At 40.2% G+C, this 17,568-nt stretch overlaps 1 protein-coding gene across 2 annotated transcripts in view; it reads left to right on the forward strand.

Annotated features, from left to right (window-relative positions):
- The first annotated feature begins 34 nt into the window (after nucleotides 1-34).
- The window catches only part of VPS37A (VPS37A subunit of ESCRT-I), a 38,726-nt gene continuing 21,192 nt past the window's right edge, over nucleotides 35-17,568 (forward strand). Inside the window, exons 1-4 of one of the 2 annotated variants that reach the window (XM_075556765.1) lie at nucleotides 35-474; nucleotides 12,919-12,993; nucleotides 14,922-15,036; nucleotides 16,855-16,955. In XM_075556765.1, coding sequence (XP_075412880.1) covers nucleotides 350-474; nucleotides 12,919-12,993; nucleotides 14,922-15,036; nucleotides 16,855-16,955 — 416 coding nt within the window. In that variant the 5' untranslated portion in view covers nucleotides 35-349. The remainder of the gene's footprint in view (nucleotides 475-12,918; nucleotides 12,994-14,921; nucleotides 15,037-16,854; nucleotides 16,956-17,568) is intronic. The other variant, XM_075556764.1, reaches the window with a different exon arrangement.

A 17,568-nucleotide genomic window follows, 5' to 3' on the forward strand; every position in this document is an offset into this window, starting at 1 on the left:
TGATGACGCAACACGCAGAGAGGGCGGGGCGAGGGGAGGAGGCGGGAGACGCAGGTGACGGGAGTGGGAAGCAGTTAGGCTTCCTGGCTTGCTCCTGGGACTTGCGGGCTGGGGCCGTGGCATTACCTGTCCCGAGCGGCGACCTGCCCTTGTCCCCGTGCCCGCGGCCGTGGCATGCCTCCCCGGACGCCAGGACCTCCGGCCAGGTTTGCTTAGGGCAGACGCGGCCTCCGCGCGTGGGCTCCGGGCTCACTCGCCCGCAACTCGGTCGGTGGGAAACGGCCGGGCTGAGCCGCGGGCAGCAGCGAGCTAAAGCCTTGTAGGCCTGCGGGCCCGGCACTGGAGGAGGATGAGCTGGCTCTTTCCGCTGACCAAGAGCGCCTCCTCCTCCGCAGCTGGGTCCCCCGGTGGCCTCACCAGCCTCCAGCAGCAGAAGCAGCGTCTGATCGAATCTCTTCGGAACTCCCACTCCAGGTGACTGACCGATGCATCAGACGGGAAGAAGTAGGCCGGGGGTGGGGCGAGGTGGGGGTGGGGACTGTCCCTGGGGTGGGGACTGTCCCTAAACACCCTGTCAGCCACCTCGCTTGGGTACAGCTCCCTCATCCTAGCCTTCCCTAATCCATGTTTACAACTTTTCCTCCGGACCCTTCCTTTTCTCCTGCCCCACCACTGCCGGCTTCTTCTCTTTCTGACTCATCCTTCCTGACAAGTCTCTCAGCCCGACATCTCCCGATAGCGCAGTCCATTACCCAAATCACTTGTCCTCACCTGATTGCCGCCTTGGCAGGGTTGTTAAATACTGCCGTTGGCTAAACAGAAGTGTGAAGTTTCACCTAGAGTGCCGAAAATAAATTGGTGCAATATCAAAGGAAAGGGCAGCCACATTTTTCATCTGTCAGCGTTCCTAATCTGGGGGTGATGGGCGCAAACCTGAGTCTCTGTAAATTTATCATCCAACAACTTCCTTCCCATCTGGCAGCAGTAACTGGTTTTGTATACATCTCTTAATATACTTGCCCGCACTCTCAGGTATTGCTTTATATTCAACCTGATCGGTTGGTTGTCTTCCTATGGGTATCTCATTTTCAGCATGGTCAGATTAACAATATTTTGCAATTTAATGTACTTTAACCGCTTTTGCAGTAAACTGGCTTCCTGCAGCCTTTTGTATTGCAAGTGTCTATAACCTCGAATGGTTTTCTAAAAATTAGAACTGCCTCTTTACATTCTGTCTGTGAAGTAAGCATATGTTTTTAAATTGCATAGCATGCATTATCATGTAAGGATATCAACCCTATATCCAATCCCATTTCTCTATTACACAGACCTTTTCAGATAGGAGGCGGCTTCCAAAAGTTCTAGGGAAAATTGAAAGAAAAGATATTTCAGAGCCTCCTTGTGTCTCCCTTCTGCTATAAAGATGTACTGTCTGGTAACCCACAGGGCTTGAGTCCAAAGAGACTGGCTGGCTGAGTTTGTGAGTCATACACATATGCTGAGATAATAAAGTTGAGCAATTCCTGTTGAGGAAGTCATTGTTATTGGTGAGCAAACCATTAGGAGCCATTTCATGTTGCACTTTACAAACGCTTTCTAATCAGGTAAATTATATATAACTTAGTTTAAAATCAGATATATTTTTGAAAGAAAATTTCATCACAAAATCCGTTTGGTTAAAAAGAGGCCCATCGACTGAACTGCATGTTTTTTGGCTGTCTATTGTTTTGCTTGTTGAGAACTTTCAAGAGGAGAAACTGTATAGTATTTAACAGAAAAGAGAAAAACGGCAGGCCGTTTTTTATGGATAGCCTTCTTTTTGTAAAATTAAGTTTTCAAAGTTCTTAAAAGTTAGTCTATAATTCAAGTTCTGTATTGCCTACTCTTAGAATAAATGATTATAAATAAAATGAAGTCTTTTCAACAAATGTAACAAAAGTGTGTCCCCTTGAAAGTTACCACCTTGGAAATAGATACTATACCACTGCCCAAATGTCTTTTAGAACCATACTTTTAGAACTAGTTGTGTAGAATATTCTGTTTTTCTCACTGCCAACTCATAAAAACCCTATAGGACAAGCAGAACTGCCCCCGTGGGTTTCTGAGACTGAGTTTTGACAGGAGTAAAAAGCCTGCCTCATCTTTCTCCCACGAATGGCTGGTGGCTTCTGGTTGCTGATCTATTAGCAGCACAACACATAACGCTCTACACCTCCAGGGCTCCCTCTCTTTGACATAATCCGTTAACTATTCACAGTGCTGACAGACTTGTATTCTTTGAGGTTGGTGTTGAATATTTGAAGTACCTTCCCAAGTCCCTTGCTGCTATCGCTGATAAAGTGATGACTGTGAAGTTTATTGTGCCTCCCCAAAAAGATGAGTTTCTAAAGCAGGGATTCTTAATCGAAGGAGTCCTGGAATTAGTTTTAAGAAGATCAGAGGCTACCAGGAATTGAAGCCACCGTGTGTTTTATATTTTGACCCAGATATGACACTTGTAATTGGATGTGTGACATTATCTACATATGTTGAAGTGTTTTTGAATATATAGCTTGTTTTCTTTAAGTTCTTTAATTCAGTACTTGAAATTTAATTTAAATTTTTAACATTTACAAATTATACTTGGATTATAATGGTGACATTTAAGTAGGTCAGGAGGTTGAGATTTGTTTGGAATGGGACTGTGCCAGGGAAAAAAAGCTACCCACCCATTCTTGTTAAGTCTGCCCTTGTACCTAATGGCAAACATTTTAAAATGGCCTATGAATGGGCTTCAAAAACTCATGGAAAAATGAATTAACAGATGATGGAATTTTTCCATGAACTTTTTAAAGCACCGTGGTGTCAGTGCAATATGATGTTTGAGTAGCTAAATTAAGTATGGTAATTTACACACTTGATTGGCCATTCTAAAGGTAGAAAGAATCTTTCAACTGGATTTTGATTAACAATACAAAAACTTTTAATATTGTGAATGCCAGTGGACCCTGTGTGCTGCCCACTAACGTCTCATTTTATACTTAGGCCTTTCTCCAAACGTAAGGTCAACCACTCTTTCCTGGCAATCACAGTATCTGATTTCTTTTGCCTTTTTCAGTAACTTCCCACCCACGTCACCTGTCTTTCTTCCAGCACTTGCCTTTTTATAAGTTTAGGAAATAGTGTACTTCGTTTTCTCTATGGATATGAACTCTTTTCTTTTAGTTACCGTGAGAAATCTTTATTTCTTCATCCTCCTCAGGCCTTTCTCCTCAAGGCTAGCTGAAGGTTCTATCTCTCTCCCTGACATCTTGTAGATAACCAGTAACCAATTGCTGTTGTCAACTGCCACTCAAGGTTCACCCCGAGTGTGTCAGAGTAGAGCCGAGCTCCATAGGGCTTTACAGGACTAGTCTTGTGTAAGGAGAGCAGAAGGCCTTTGCTCCCAGCTGCTTTTGGTAGACTCAGACTTCCAGCCATTTAGTTAGTAGCCAAGCATGTGGGCCCTTTGCAGGGCTCAGGTACTGATAGAGCAGTGTCAGTGGGAAAAATTCATTAAACTAAATTATGCTAGCATTCCCACTTCCCTGACTTCCTGGGAGGGCTTGCTTTGATTTGGCTTCTCCCTGTGCATACAGTGGAGCCAGCGATCCTTCCACCCCAGTGGATGATGTGTGATCTGTTTAAGCCAACAACGATGGGTGTATTCCCCTGTTAATTCTTATTGAGGCCGAGCTCCTGGGCAGTGGGATTGGAAGGGGAAGGAAGCATAGAGGTCGAGGGGCTGAAAACATTTGCCTCAATTATAAAAAGAGCTGCCGGGAAGATAAGCCTCTCTCATGTTTAGATATTGCTGCTTTACATTAAATATCTGGAGTTGCTTAAACCATGAGGGAAAACCAGGCTGACTACTCGATGTGGTAGAGATGGAAAATAGCTGAGTCCGTGAGCTCACAAAATACATTTAGCAGTTCCACAGCTGGCTAGTTTAACATTTAGTGGCTAAATTAACCAGCTGTTGAACTTCTAAACTTATTTTGTGAGATAAGTAATTTCCTCACTGGTTAGGCCACTTTGAGCTTGATTTTCTTTTCCTTGTTTTATTACCTTATTTATTACTATTGAGAATAGACATAGCAGAGCATACACCAAGGCAACAATCTCAGTGTGTAAAACTCAGTGACCTTGTTTACATTCTTCAAGTTGTGTAACCATTTTCAGAGTTGTGTTTCCCTAGTTAAAAAACTCACTGCCCTAATTTCCTAATCTTGAATTATAATTATTGTCAGTTTGATCCCATATTGGTAGTTCCTGAAAGAGCCCCATACTCGGGGCAGACATTCTTTCCTAGTCATGCTCTACTATTGTTTGGTTTTAAGGAAACTTCAGGGGGTATTTTTGGTTTAAGGTTCAACATGGTGTTCTATTATTTGCACTTACCAACTCCCAAGTAATAACGATCACTAACCTTAATATATAGGGATTCTTTAGAAGTCAACTTGTTTAGTACTTCCCTGTAGTGTGATCTAAGTCATAAACTACCAACATCTGATGATAAACCATACAACTCAGAGCAACCCTATAAGACAGGGTAGGACTGTCCTCTGTTGGTTTCCAAGACCATAACTCTACAGGAGTGAAAAACCTCATCTTTCTCTCACAGATCAACTAGTGGTTTTGAACTGCTGACTTTGCAGTTAATGGCACAATATGTAACCACCACTACACCACTTCTTTATTATTTTATTACCCTATCTTTAAAACAGCAAATTGGAGCTGGTGTGAATGGTAACTATTATTGATAATCAACTCTTTTACTTGAAAGTTACACAGTGACAGCTATTATTAGCTCTCTTCAGTATAAGGATTTCTGCAATCACACGAATACTATTCAATTCCATCATCGTTCTGGTGCTGTTCCTCTTTTATATTTGGTTAAAAATCTAATCTAATTACGCCAATCGGAATTACTTTTTTTTTTCTATTTTCAAAAACTGACTATTAAGAGTCAGACTGAAAACTGAGCCAGGAGTGAGGAAGTGATGGGGTAAAAGGAGTGTGGCACTGGACTTAGATCAGTCACATAAACAAGGGGAGCAGTGGTTCCCAACCTTCCTCATGCCACGACCCTTTAGCAGTTCCTCAGGTTGTGGTGACTCCCCCAACCATAAAATTATTTTTGTTGCTACTTCATAACTGTAATTTTGCGACTGTTATGAATCAGGCGACCCTTGTGAAAGGGTCATTTGACCCCCCCAAAGGGGTCATGACCCACGGGTTGGGAACTGCTGAAGGGGATTGACTACTTCACTTGCCCTACCAGGTGTCAACAGCAGTTGAATCCTCAGGCTTCTCAATGCAATCACTCTTTCAGATACAGAAAGATATAGAAGAGCATGAATGGAAGCAAGCTGAACACATCACCAGTGGGAATGCTAGCATAATTTAGTTTAATGAAGGACAGCTTTGTATTCTTAAGTGTCTTGGATTCTCGTTCTAACTCTGGAACTAGAATCAACTTCTCTGAACTTCAAGTTCCCAATTGCTAAAATCAGGGATTGCAATTCCTACAATGCAGGATAGCTGATACTTAAATAATCCAGGGAAAACACATAGAAGAGTTTCTGGCACACAGTAGGTGCAGGGCACATTACTTTCGTCTTTCCCTCCATGCCTCCAGTCAGCAGTTTTAAAATAAAGCTGTCACAAGCCTATCTATAGTCTTTTTGTCTCTGGCAGGACTACTACTCAGTTTCCATTCAGAAAGCTTTTCTATTCCAGAGAGCTATTGTTTCTTTGAGAATTAAATGTACCCATTTTAATTAGGCAAAATACAGGTGAAGAATCCTGGATAATGTCTGATATACAGTAGGTGCTCAGTAACTGATCATTGTAACTGTATTTTTCTTATATCTTAAAACTAATAATACTAATCACTAGATAGTTATGAGTGGTGATACTGGGAGGGTGGAGGGTGAGCGGGTTGGAAAGAGGGAGCCGATTACAAGGATCTACATGTGACCTCTTCCCTGGGGGAATGGACAACAGAAAAGTGGGTGAAGGGAGATGTCGTAGAGGGCAAGATATGACAGAATAATAATTTATAAATTATCAAGGGTTCATGAGGGAGGGGGAGGGAGGAGGGAAGGGAAAAATGAGGAGCTGATGTTGTGAGAATGATGAAGGCAATGAATGTACAGATGTGCTTTACACAATTGATGTGTGTATGGATTGTGATAAGAGTTGTATGAGCCCCTAATAAATAAAACTATTAAAATTGTTGTGGTGATTTCTTTTGTTGCCAAACCCTAGATCCAAGAAGAGTGGTTATTTCTGATGCCCCGAGCCTTTAACCCTTAGTGATTGGATTGTTTTCTTCTGACCTTGGTGGCCTCTGGTGACCCTTGGCATTTTCAAGGCTGTACTGTTTTGGAAGTATATCACTAAGGTTGATTACCCAGCTTATCTCACTAGCTGTGCTGGGTGGAGTCAAACCACTAGCCTTTCAGCTTGTAATTGATTGCTTGTTTGCTTCCCTAAGAACTCCCTTCTACTTCCACTTGGAAAACAGAAACAAAACAAGTACTCACTGACATCAAGCAGATACAGGCTCACCCACCGGGACCCTTTAGGACAGAGTAGAACCACTCCTTTGGGTTTCCAAGGATGGAAATCTTCACAGGAGCAGAAGCCTCATCTTTCTCCCGTGGAGTAGCTGAAGCATCATCGCACTGCTGATGCTGAGTTTACAGCCCCACGAAACCCAGTATGCCACCAGTGCACCAGCTCTACAGCCACGAGGCCCTGCGCACTCTCTCTGCTTTCGGTTTTTCTGTTCCACTTGCTGTGCCTTTCTTTTCCATAGGTTCCCAACTCTTGCCAAAAACACATCCACCTCCTCAGCTCCCAGGTGTCAAATGTCTTTACTGCCCGAGGATATGGAGACGCTGGGAAATGCCATGCTGTTTCATATCTGAAGCCTTTCTGAGGGCGTTGACTCCATGGAGAGTGCCCATTTCATCTCCGGAGGTCTTTTCCGACATGCTAACTCTTACGTGACAGTTAAATAGAGGCCAGGTATTACTCTCTCCTTCCCGGAGACCTCTGGACCACTACCCCAGACCCCATCAAGGTTAGGTGCTTGCGTCTGTTTCAGTATCTTCCCTGGCAGAACTGTTGAATGGTTCCACAGAACACCGTGTAAAACAGTCAGATTGAAAGAGAAGGGACTGTTCCCATGAACCTTTGGAAACCCCGTTGTAGTGTGGAGTAAATGTTCCATATCAAACACCTGGGAAAAGCAAATTCAAGCACTTATAATTTCTCACAGGCTTCAATATTGCCAAGAGTGTGGTATGAAACCTTCTCCAAACAGAGCAGTGAGCCATTTATTTGATGTATTTATTTCAAATTTCCAGTGTCTCGGTACTACAGTTTCTTATTAGCATTGTGTGTGTCTACACGTGCTACTTTATTTGGTTTCTCTGAAGCTATTACGTGCACACATTTAATGGCCTTCTCTTTGCTTTGTGTAAACTCTGGTTTCTTGAGTTTTGAAGGGGGGGGTTGATTTGTGGAGTTGGGTGCATGCCTTTCATGGTTTGGTTTTCTTCAGTTATCTGGTAACTAAATTCATTTCTGGTTTTGAGGTGCCCTGTGGGCTTGTCTGTGGGTGCGTGATGTCTTTGCCCCAGTCAGCAGCCGGGGACTGAAAGAAGACTGCCTGCTGGGGGGGGGGGTGGGTCATGGGAAATGGAGCTTCGCTGGGGTCCCTGCAACCTGGCAGTTAGCACCTTTCTGAGGCACCGCTGGCTTCCTCGAAGCCAACCTCATGCTGTATTCTTGGTGTGAATAGTAGGCACTGCTCTGTACTGCTTAGAACCCACTGGAAGGAATGAAGAGTTACCAAGCCTACATACTGTTTCACAAAATTCTTCCCACTTATTAACCTGAGAAATGTACCCGCCCCTCCACACTTAGGGTTTGCACTGATTGAGTGCTGCGCTTGGACGACCTTCACCCTGCTCCTCACTTCAATCTGGTCTTATGGTTTAGGTTGTGGTAAGTTCCTGTACAAGTACTTTTTTTTTGCTCTTATTTCACACCTCTCCTTGGAGCTAAGGAACCCTGCTGGTGCAGTGGTGTAAGCACTTGGCTGTTCACAGACAGATCAGCAGTTTGGGGATAGCAGGTACTCCATGGGAGAAAGATGGCAGTCTGCTCCTGAAAAGATTTGCAGTCTAGCATAGTGGTTATGCATTGGGCTGCTAAATACAAGGTCAGCAGTTTGAAACTACCAGCCGCTCTGTGGAAGACTGTCTACTCCCATAAAGTGCTAACAGTCTCAGAAACCCACCGGGGCAGTTCTCCCCTGTCCTGTATTAACTGTGACTTAGAAGCCATGGCAGTAAATTGTGGTTGTTATTTTTTCTGTAAAGATTTGCATAACCCTAACAAGTAGTTTTACTCTTGTGATTATGTGTCAGGATTGACATGACAAAGCTATAGGTTTCCTTAATCTCATCTGTACCCTTGAGGGTAGCCCTAAAGATTTCGTATCTGCCTTTGGTTCTTTTGGTTTTTTTAGTATGGGCACGCATTTGCTTTGTGGTAATGTTTTGATATTTCGTAGAGATTTAGAAGGAAAAGAGGAATTATCTATTCTGTATCTACCATCCTTGTCTAACCATCTGACTCCTTTATTTTCAAGGTAAACCTGCAAGGAGGTACCCCCCAAACTGGTTGTAATGTGAGGGGGATAGTGCATTTGGAGTTCATTCCACCAGGTCAGACTGTTAATCCAGCTTTCTATGTAGAGGTTCTGAAAAGATAGCAAAGCAGCGTGCAACAAAAAAGGCCTGCTTTGTGGCAGATGGCCTGGTTTGCCACCAGGACAGTGCACGTGCTCACACAGCCATCTCAGTGCACCAGTTTTTGGCAAAAACCAGCATGCCTCTCTTGCCCCAGGCATCTTACTCACTTGACTTCGCTCCCTGTGACTTCTTTTGTTTCCATGAAGGAAGAGGGGCATGAAAGGACAGTGATTTGACAAAGTAGAAGAGGTGAAGAAAATAACAAGGGAGGTGCTATCAACCATCCAAACAGACGAGTATGAAAAATGTTTCCAAGAACAGAATCACGGATTTGAAAAATGTATTAAGTATAATGGAGAGTACTTTGAAGGGGATATGGTTGTTTTGTAAAAAAAAAAAAAAAATTAAATACGTAGCTTTGAAAAAAATATTCCAGAGTTTTTGGGGGGTACCCCTCCTATAAAAATTACAGGTAGCCCTAGTTTAATTGAACTTTGCTTTATCACTTCATAGTTCTGCATCTTTTACAAATGTAATATTTATGGCAACCCTGGGCAAGTAGAACTTGAGATCGCTAACCCTAAAGGAAAAGCATGATCACTTTTTCTTTCTTTACTTTAAAAAAAAATCATTTGATATTCTCATCAGGAACTTTTAAACTTGTATTTAAAAGTCTATTAGCTAAAACTTTCCCCCCCACAAATTCAGAACCACTGAGTTAAAAATGGGATAATTATCTTCTTATAAAACCCACAGAGGTGAGGTACAGGATGAGGAAAGACCAGTTGGTCTTGAAATATTTTCTTATTGGATGGGAGTGGGGGTGGTATTAGAATTTTGTGCTGAGAACCTCACTCCCAGAAGTTGAAACGGTATCAAAATAGTATATATTGTGTGAAACTTAGAAACTCAATAAAATCTAGTGTGACAATAAAAAAAAACCCCACAGATAAAATTATTCCTGGAAGAGCATTTGAATTATCTTCTGGTATAATCACAGCAGTAGTTTAAATATATGATATATAATGTTTCTATATATGTTACATATTTTCATCTAAAGAGGTACTATTTAATCATAAAAATATGTCTATAAGAAGTTTTATCCAATTAGAGATTTATAATATTTTAATCCTATTCTATATTTATAATAATAAAAATTGGAATCTATATATATGTCTATTAATAGGGAATAGCTTAAAGAATTCAAAACCCAAATCTAATGCTCTCGAAATTATTTAGACTCATAGTGACCTTTTTGTACAGAGTAGAACTGCTCCTTTGAGTGTCTGAGCCTGTGAACTTTTGGGGATTCCAAAAGCCTCATCTTTCTTCTGTGGAACTATTACCGTATATACTGGAGTATAAGCAAACCCGAATATCAATCAAAGCACCTAATTAAAAAAAAAAACAGCATTAAAAATGTGCTGGCCTTCCTGGCATGATCACTGAAGACAAATGTGTGCATAAACAAATATGGTGAAGAAAGCTGATGGTGCCTGGCTATCAAAAGATATAGTGTCTGGGGTCTTAAAGACTTGCAGGTAAATAAGCAGCCATCTAGCTCAGAAGCAACAAAGCCCACATGGAAGAAGCACACCAGCCTGTGTGACCATGAGGTGTAGAAGGGATCAGGTATCAGGCTTCAAAGAACAAAAAAAATCATATCATTGTAAATGAGGATGAGTGCAGAGTGGAGACTCAAAGCCCATCTGTAGGCAACTGGATACCCCCTTACTAAAGGGGGGTTGCAGGGAGGAGACAAGCCAGTCAGGGTGCAGGGTAGCAGCGATGAAACAAAACTTTCTTCTACTTCTTAAATGCTTCCTCCCCCCACTCTCATGATCCCAATTCTACCTTACAAATTTGGCTAGACCAGAGGATGTACATTGGTACAGATAGGAACTGGAAACACAGGGAATCCAGGGCGGATAATCCCTTCAGGAGCACTGGTGAGAGTGGCGATACCTGGAGGGTGGAGGGAAGGTGGGGTAGAAAAGGGGAACCAATTACAAGGATCTGCATATAACCTCCACCCTGGGGGATGGACAACAGAAAAGTGGGTGAAGGGAGACATCGGAAAGTGTAAGATATGACAAAATAATGATAACTTATGAATCATGGAGGGTTCATGAGTGAGGGGGGAGCAGAGAGGGAGGGGGAAAATGAGCTGATATTAGGGGCTCAAGTGGAAAGCAAATGTTTTAAGAATGATGGTAACAAATGTACAGATGTGCTTGACATAATGGATGGATGGATGGATTGTGACAAGAATTGTACAAGCCCCCAATAAAATGATTTTTTAAATGTCCTGAAAATCTCGGCGTGTACACGAGTATATACGGTACTGAGTAGATTCAAGCTGTTGTCCTTGCAGTTAGCAGCTCCAACGTGTCACCCACCCCACTAGGGCTCCTCCCGTTAAAGAGCAGTAGGACCTAGGGTCAGGTGCGATGCAATCATTCACAGTAATATAAAATATAACATCTACTGTATGAAGATGGTAACAATTACGAAGTGGACAAGATCAAGTTGTAAAATCGTATGAACATTTTAATTCTATTTTTATTTTAAAGAAGACTGAAGTAGAAGAATAGCTTCTACACCTCATGTTAACAAGTGGTTGTCTTGAGAATATGCAGTCATGGGTGGTTTTTATTTTCTTTGGTTTTGTGTATTTTTTTTAGAGCAACAATAAATTATTTTTGGAGTTATTTTTTCTAAGTTACTGTAATAGAAATATATTTAAAATCGCTTTTGTGATCAGTTATATATAGGGAAATAATTCATCATCAGATGAAGCAATGCATGCTGTTTTGCCTAATGCATCTAGTCAAAATTCATGTCTGCATTTTGAGTAACAAGGTTGCAGTATACAGTTGTTTCAATATAGTACACAGTTTGGTGGTGCTGATCTATTAAAATCTTTAGTCGTTTGAATTGGACAACCATACATTGTGCTAACTTAGGACAGATTCTTTCATAAGATGCAATTGAACTTGAATTCTTACTGCATCTGCCTTGTTTTAAGATTGTAAAGGCTTTTTATTAAGCAGAATGACTTAACTTCCAACAATGAAAATACCATATATACTCAAGTACAAGCTGGCCCAGAGGCACCTTATTTTACCACAAAATCTGCATTAAAAATGTCCTGGAAAAATCAGCTTATACATGAGTATATACGGTAACAGTAACATTAAACTTCATTTGTTGCCCATTGGGATTGATTCCTCAGTGATTGTAAAGTTATTTATACCTGCATTTCCCAATAATGAAAATACAAGACAACATTTAAAATAGTGTGTGTTATGAGCACTTTGCATTTATTAGCTCATCACCACCCTTTGGTCTAGTTACTAAATGATACTAAGGAGCCCAAACTGGACCAGTACCTGGCTCTCAGGTTACTATTGTTAATAAGTAGACTTTTGCTTTTCCCATATTCTTTTAGATTTTCCTGTTATCCCATCCAGTGTAGCTTCAGAGTTCTTAATCTTTATATAAAAATTGTTATAGAGATGCTATATTCTTAAAACTATAAACTCTATAGCGAGTATGAAGGATTTTCTAGAATAATTTTGACTCTAAAAGTGGGACAAAAACCCATATTAGAATTTAATCATCTCCCCGTCATTCACGAATAATAGGAAATCAATGATCACGAACACAGGAATTGCTTCTCTCTATAGCGGTGCCCCTCCCTATGTTGAGTGTTTCAGAATGGTATTTGTGTTGGCTGCCATCAGTGGGCTCCAACTGGCAGCCTGCTGTAACAGAAAGCGAGCCTGCCCGGCTGCGTGCCATTTTCGCGGTGTGTGTGAATCCATTGGGGCTGCTCTGTGAATCCATCTCATGAAAGGCTGCCTTCCTTTTCACTGACTCTCTGCAAAGCAGTCTTTTTCTTGCTGTTGGTTTTATTTAATGACATGTTCAAATTTGCCAAGGCTTTCTAATTATGGATTTTTTTTCCCCTTAAAGACATAAGTGTTGCTGATGATGGTCCAGATTCGATTTATACAAAGTTGAAGTAATCGGGTTTAAGAGGCGCTAGCATTTGACATTTGTTTTTACCATTAATAGTTTTATAACTTTGTATAATCTATTTCTTTTCAAATTTTTCCTATAGTATAGCTGAAATACAGAAAGATGTGGAATACAGATTACCATTCACCGTAAACAACTTGACAATTAACATTAATATGTGAGTAGAACTGTATCCTACTTTGTCATGTCATTGGACTTAAAAAATATCCTTATTGTTTTCTGTTTCTTAGTTATTATTATAAATAAGTTTCCTAAAATAAACTGGTTTTGAATATTCACATTCTAATAACTAGAATTTATACTATTCTACACAATATAGTGAAATATTCTTGGAAGATATCACTAATTTACATTGATGTAAAAAGAAGTAGTCTAAGAAAAAATAGAATGAAAATATGTAATAGTGATCCTTGGTACTGTAATCATTTTATTGATTTCTACTAAAGACTTATCTGGTGATCGGGTTAAAAGATTCAGAATAATAATGACAGATAACCTAAAGGGTCAGGTATGGAAAAGCACTAGAGATGTGTGTGCTTTTCTGTTTACAACTTTAAGTATTCTAATTTTCACCAACAAAAATCTACATCAACCAGAATATTCAAAGCTAAATATGAATTATTATTTATATTTAAGGAAAAATGAGTTAAAATATAATTATATTTTAATTAAGTTACAATAGAGAAAGGTTAAACAAAATGATTTCTGAGTATCCATTTAACCTTACATGCAATTATTAGTGTGTAGTATGAAATGGTTAGATTATTAGCTGCTAGCAAAAGTGCTTCAGTCAAGGAAAATTGTGCCTAATTTGAAGACTTGAAACCATGTCTTACCTTTGCCTAACATAATGGATGTACATAGTAGACCTTTTCGAATGCTACTTTAGTGAATGAGTTAAAGCATAAATTTATAACTGCATCAAGCATTGTACTAGGTTAACAGATATAGGAGTTTTGAGAACCACGCAGAATCCCTGCAAATTACAGACACGTGGATAGTGAAGAGCTATTGGTTGGGATCCAGTGCCTTTTTAAAGAAATTTTAAAAAATCAAACTAGTTAAACATCCACAACTATTAGAATGTGCTTCAGAAAGTTTGTGAAAAAATTGAATTAAAACAGAATCTACAAACTTTTGGAAGTGCCGTCACACAGTAGTTTCCTCTCACCAATTCCCCAGGTAAAGGTAAATAGGAGAGGCTACGAAGACCTGGTTTTCTTCTTGACAATATTCCCAACAAGTAAGTTTCTACTTCAGAAAAGGTACAAAGGAGTTTAAAAGGAAATAAAAGTATCTTCTGAATTTTAGTAAGACTTCACAGTAATCTTAATTTTGCAGCAGTTAAGAATTAATATTCTTAAGAGAGAATCATGTTATTGACCTCAGAATTGAGGAGTTAGAAAGGAACTGTAGAACCAGGAGACGCTGACAATCGCAAAGTTTCTATCCTAATTCTTTCATTTTATCTACCTTAGCCTTTAGGGAAAAAATTGGGAAATTATTCTTGGCAACATCTTAAAAGTTGAAAACCCACTTGCGGTTGGTTTGGGCAGAGTAGATCCAAGGCTGTTGGTTCACCTGCACAGACACAGGCTGGCACATCTTTCTCCCTGAAACAATTGGTGGGTTCATACCACTAACCTCTTAATTAGCAACCGAACGGCTAAATACTCTGCCACCAGGTCTCTAGAGAACAAAGGAAATTCACATAGCCAGAGCCTGTTGGGTTGATAAGGCTCACCTGATACAAATGCCCAATCTGCTTTTTAGTGGGATTTTTTATAGCTTGGTACATTGTGTCTCAAAGCAATTCTTTGGCATGTGTGTCAAATATGCTGCAGTTCAGGATGCTTATATTCTACATTAAGAAAACTTTATTCATTTACTTGATTGTTTTGTTGCCAATGGGTAACGTTGTGTATGTTTGCAGTCATCTCAACATCCATAATAGTGTATGTATTGTTTAATAGATAATCTGAATGAATGTGTGGAAATTTAATTTATTCTTAATTTTGCTTTAGGATTATATTTATTAATGTAGCATTTATGGCCTTTGTTTTCCTTCTGTTTTGTCATTACTAGATTGCTTCCTCCTCAGTTTCCTCAGGAAAAACCAGTGATCAGTGTTTATCCACCAATACGGCATCACTTAATGGATAAGCAAGGAGTGTATGTTACCTGTCCATTAGTAAACAATGTATGTATACAGTATAATTTATTTCAGAGTAATAGCAGTTGTATTTCTTTTCTACAAAGCAGTTTAGAAATATAAGATGTCAGTTTGGAATCAGTAAGTTTAAGATTTATTAAGTGCATAATTAATATTACTCTTTAATTAGAATTCTGATGTGGAGATGATTTGTTTTGCATCGGTGAGAACCTGCTTGTGTTTGAATTTGTTTCCGAGTGAGTCGTCCCATAGTTATTGTTGTTAGGGGCCATCGAATCCGTTCCTATCCATTGCAACCTTAGGCACAACCGAATGAAACCCTGCCAGCTTCTGTGCCGGCCGTCCTCGCAGCTGGCCCTGTGCTCGAGCCCTCTGTTGGAGCCGCCGTGCTGGTCCGTCTCTGGGAGCCGACCTTTTCTGTCCTCCTCCTACTCTCTTGAAAACATGTCCAGAGTATGCAAGATGAAGTCTTGCCATCCTTGCCTGGGAGGATCCCCCTGCACCACTTCTTCCACAACGGATTTGCTTAGTACCCTTTTAGCAATCCACAGGGCATTCTGTACTCTTCATAGCAACTCTTTGATTGCCCTCAATTCATGCCCAACTTTCACACGTATGGGAGGCTGTTGAAATGACCAGGGCTGGGATCAGGCACACCCTAGTCCTTAAAGCGATTGCCTTGTTTTTCAACGTTCTAAAAGAGGTCTTGTGCTAGATTTGCCGGATGCAACTCATCTTAGGCTCTCTTGACCGCTGCTTCTGTGAGCACTGATTGTGGAGCCAAGCAAGGCAAAGTCTTTGACAACTATCGTCGTTTCTCTATCTGTCACGATGTTACATATTGTTCTAGTTGGAAGGATCTTGGACTTGTTTCTTTTGTATTGTAATCCATTCTGAAGGTTGCAGTCCTCGATCGTCATCAGTAAGTGCTTCAAGTTCTCTTCGCTTTTAGCAGACAGTTGTGTCATGTGTATTTCGCAGGTTGCTAATGAGTCTTCCTCTAATCCTGATGCCATATTCTTCATATAGATCAGCTTCTCTGGTGATTTGTTTAGTGTACAGACTGAACATGTATGGTGAGAGGACACAACCCTGACACACACTTTACCATGCAGTGTTCCCTTGTTAAACAGTTGGCTCTTGATACATGGATATGTTTTACAGGAGACAATCAGATTTCTGGAATTCTCATGCTTCTCAAAGTTATCGATAGTCTGTTATGAGCTACACAGTCAAATACCTTGGCATAATCAATTAAACAAGTAAACATCTTTCTGGCATTTTCTGCTTTCAGCCATGATCCATCTGACAGCAATGATATCCCTTGTTCCACATCCTCTTTGGAATCCTGCTTGAGCTCCAGGCAGCTCCCTGTCAATGTACTGCGGCAATTGTTGTCGGATGATTTCCATAGTTGCTAGGAAAAGATAAAATTCAAATATGCCTTAAAGTTCCGAGGATATGTATATAATTAATTCATGTGCAGGACTGTCACATGAATGTCCTCTGAGTGTTTACCCTTGATGCCCACGTCCCTGCAAATACTAGGGTCTACCCATGAATTGGAAGCAACTTGATGCCAATGAGTATGCTTTCTTATATTGATGGAAGTATTTCAGATCCATTATCGATCAAGGAAACTTACTAAATCTGCATGATACTGATTCTCTGATAAAAGTTGTGTATTACCTGTATTTTAAAATGACATAATACCTTTGCTTTTAAAATTAATTCTTGACATATTTAAGTGAATTAAAGTTGGTTATAGAGTGACATCCTAATGCGACTTCACAGTCTTTTTTTGAAATTCACTTTGGTGATTCTATATATTATCTTTACTTTCAGTTTACAATGCACTCTGATCTTGGAAAAATTATTCAGAGTTTATTGGATGAATTTTGGAAGAACCCTCCAGTTTTGGCTCCTGCTTCAACCGCATTTCCGTAGTAAGTATATTTGTAATGCATCCTAAATTTTGCTTATATTTGGTTTTATTTTCATCAAAGTAATTAAAATATAATTTAGAAAATCAAATGATATTAAAAGGCAGCACGCTCACTACATCCATACCATCAAACAAATGCATTCACATAGTTGGTGATAACTGAGTTTTACTCTTGTAGCGCTTTCTTCTAATATTTGCCTAATGTGTACAGACGAACTCTTGATGCTTTCACTTTGCTTCCTATTTATAGACATCATATGGTAGACAGGGGTTAACATCTTTCACGAACCTCCACCCTCCCTCATGCTCCCTGTTGCCTCATGGTTTCAATTGAAATCCACATTTGGTATTTTCATTCCTTTGATTTCCTAAATATCTCCATTACTGAGCCAAGTACTTTCTTCTGTGTCATTCCTTTCTGTGAAATTTAGTCCTTATTTGCAGCTTAGTATTTTTTCACCCTCTTTCTCCCTAGAAATTTAAGTGTCTGAAGAGCCCTTTTCCTTTGGTGCAGTCTTCTTTTTAGACCAAAATGATACAGTTCCTGTGAAGTATTTCTTTAATTCCATTAGACAAAAGCAGCGCTCACAGAGCTCTGCAACAGCAGCCTCTCT

This window comes from Tenrec ecaudatus, chromosome 8, assembly GCF_050624435.1.
Source record: "Tenrec ecaudatus isolate mTenEca1 chromosome 8, mTenEca1.hap1, whole genome shotgun sequence".
NCBI lineage: Eukaryota > Metazoa > Chordata > Mammalia > Afrosoricida > Tenrecidae > Tenrec > Tenrec ecaudatus.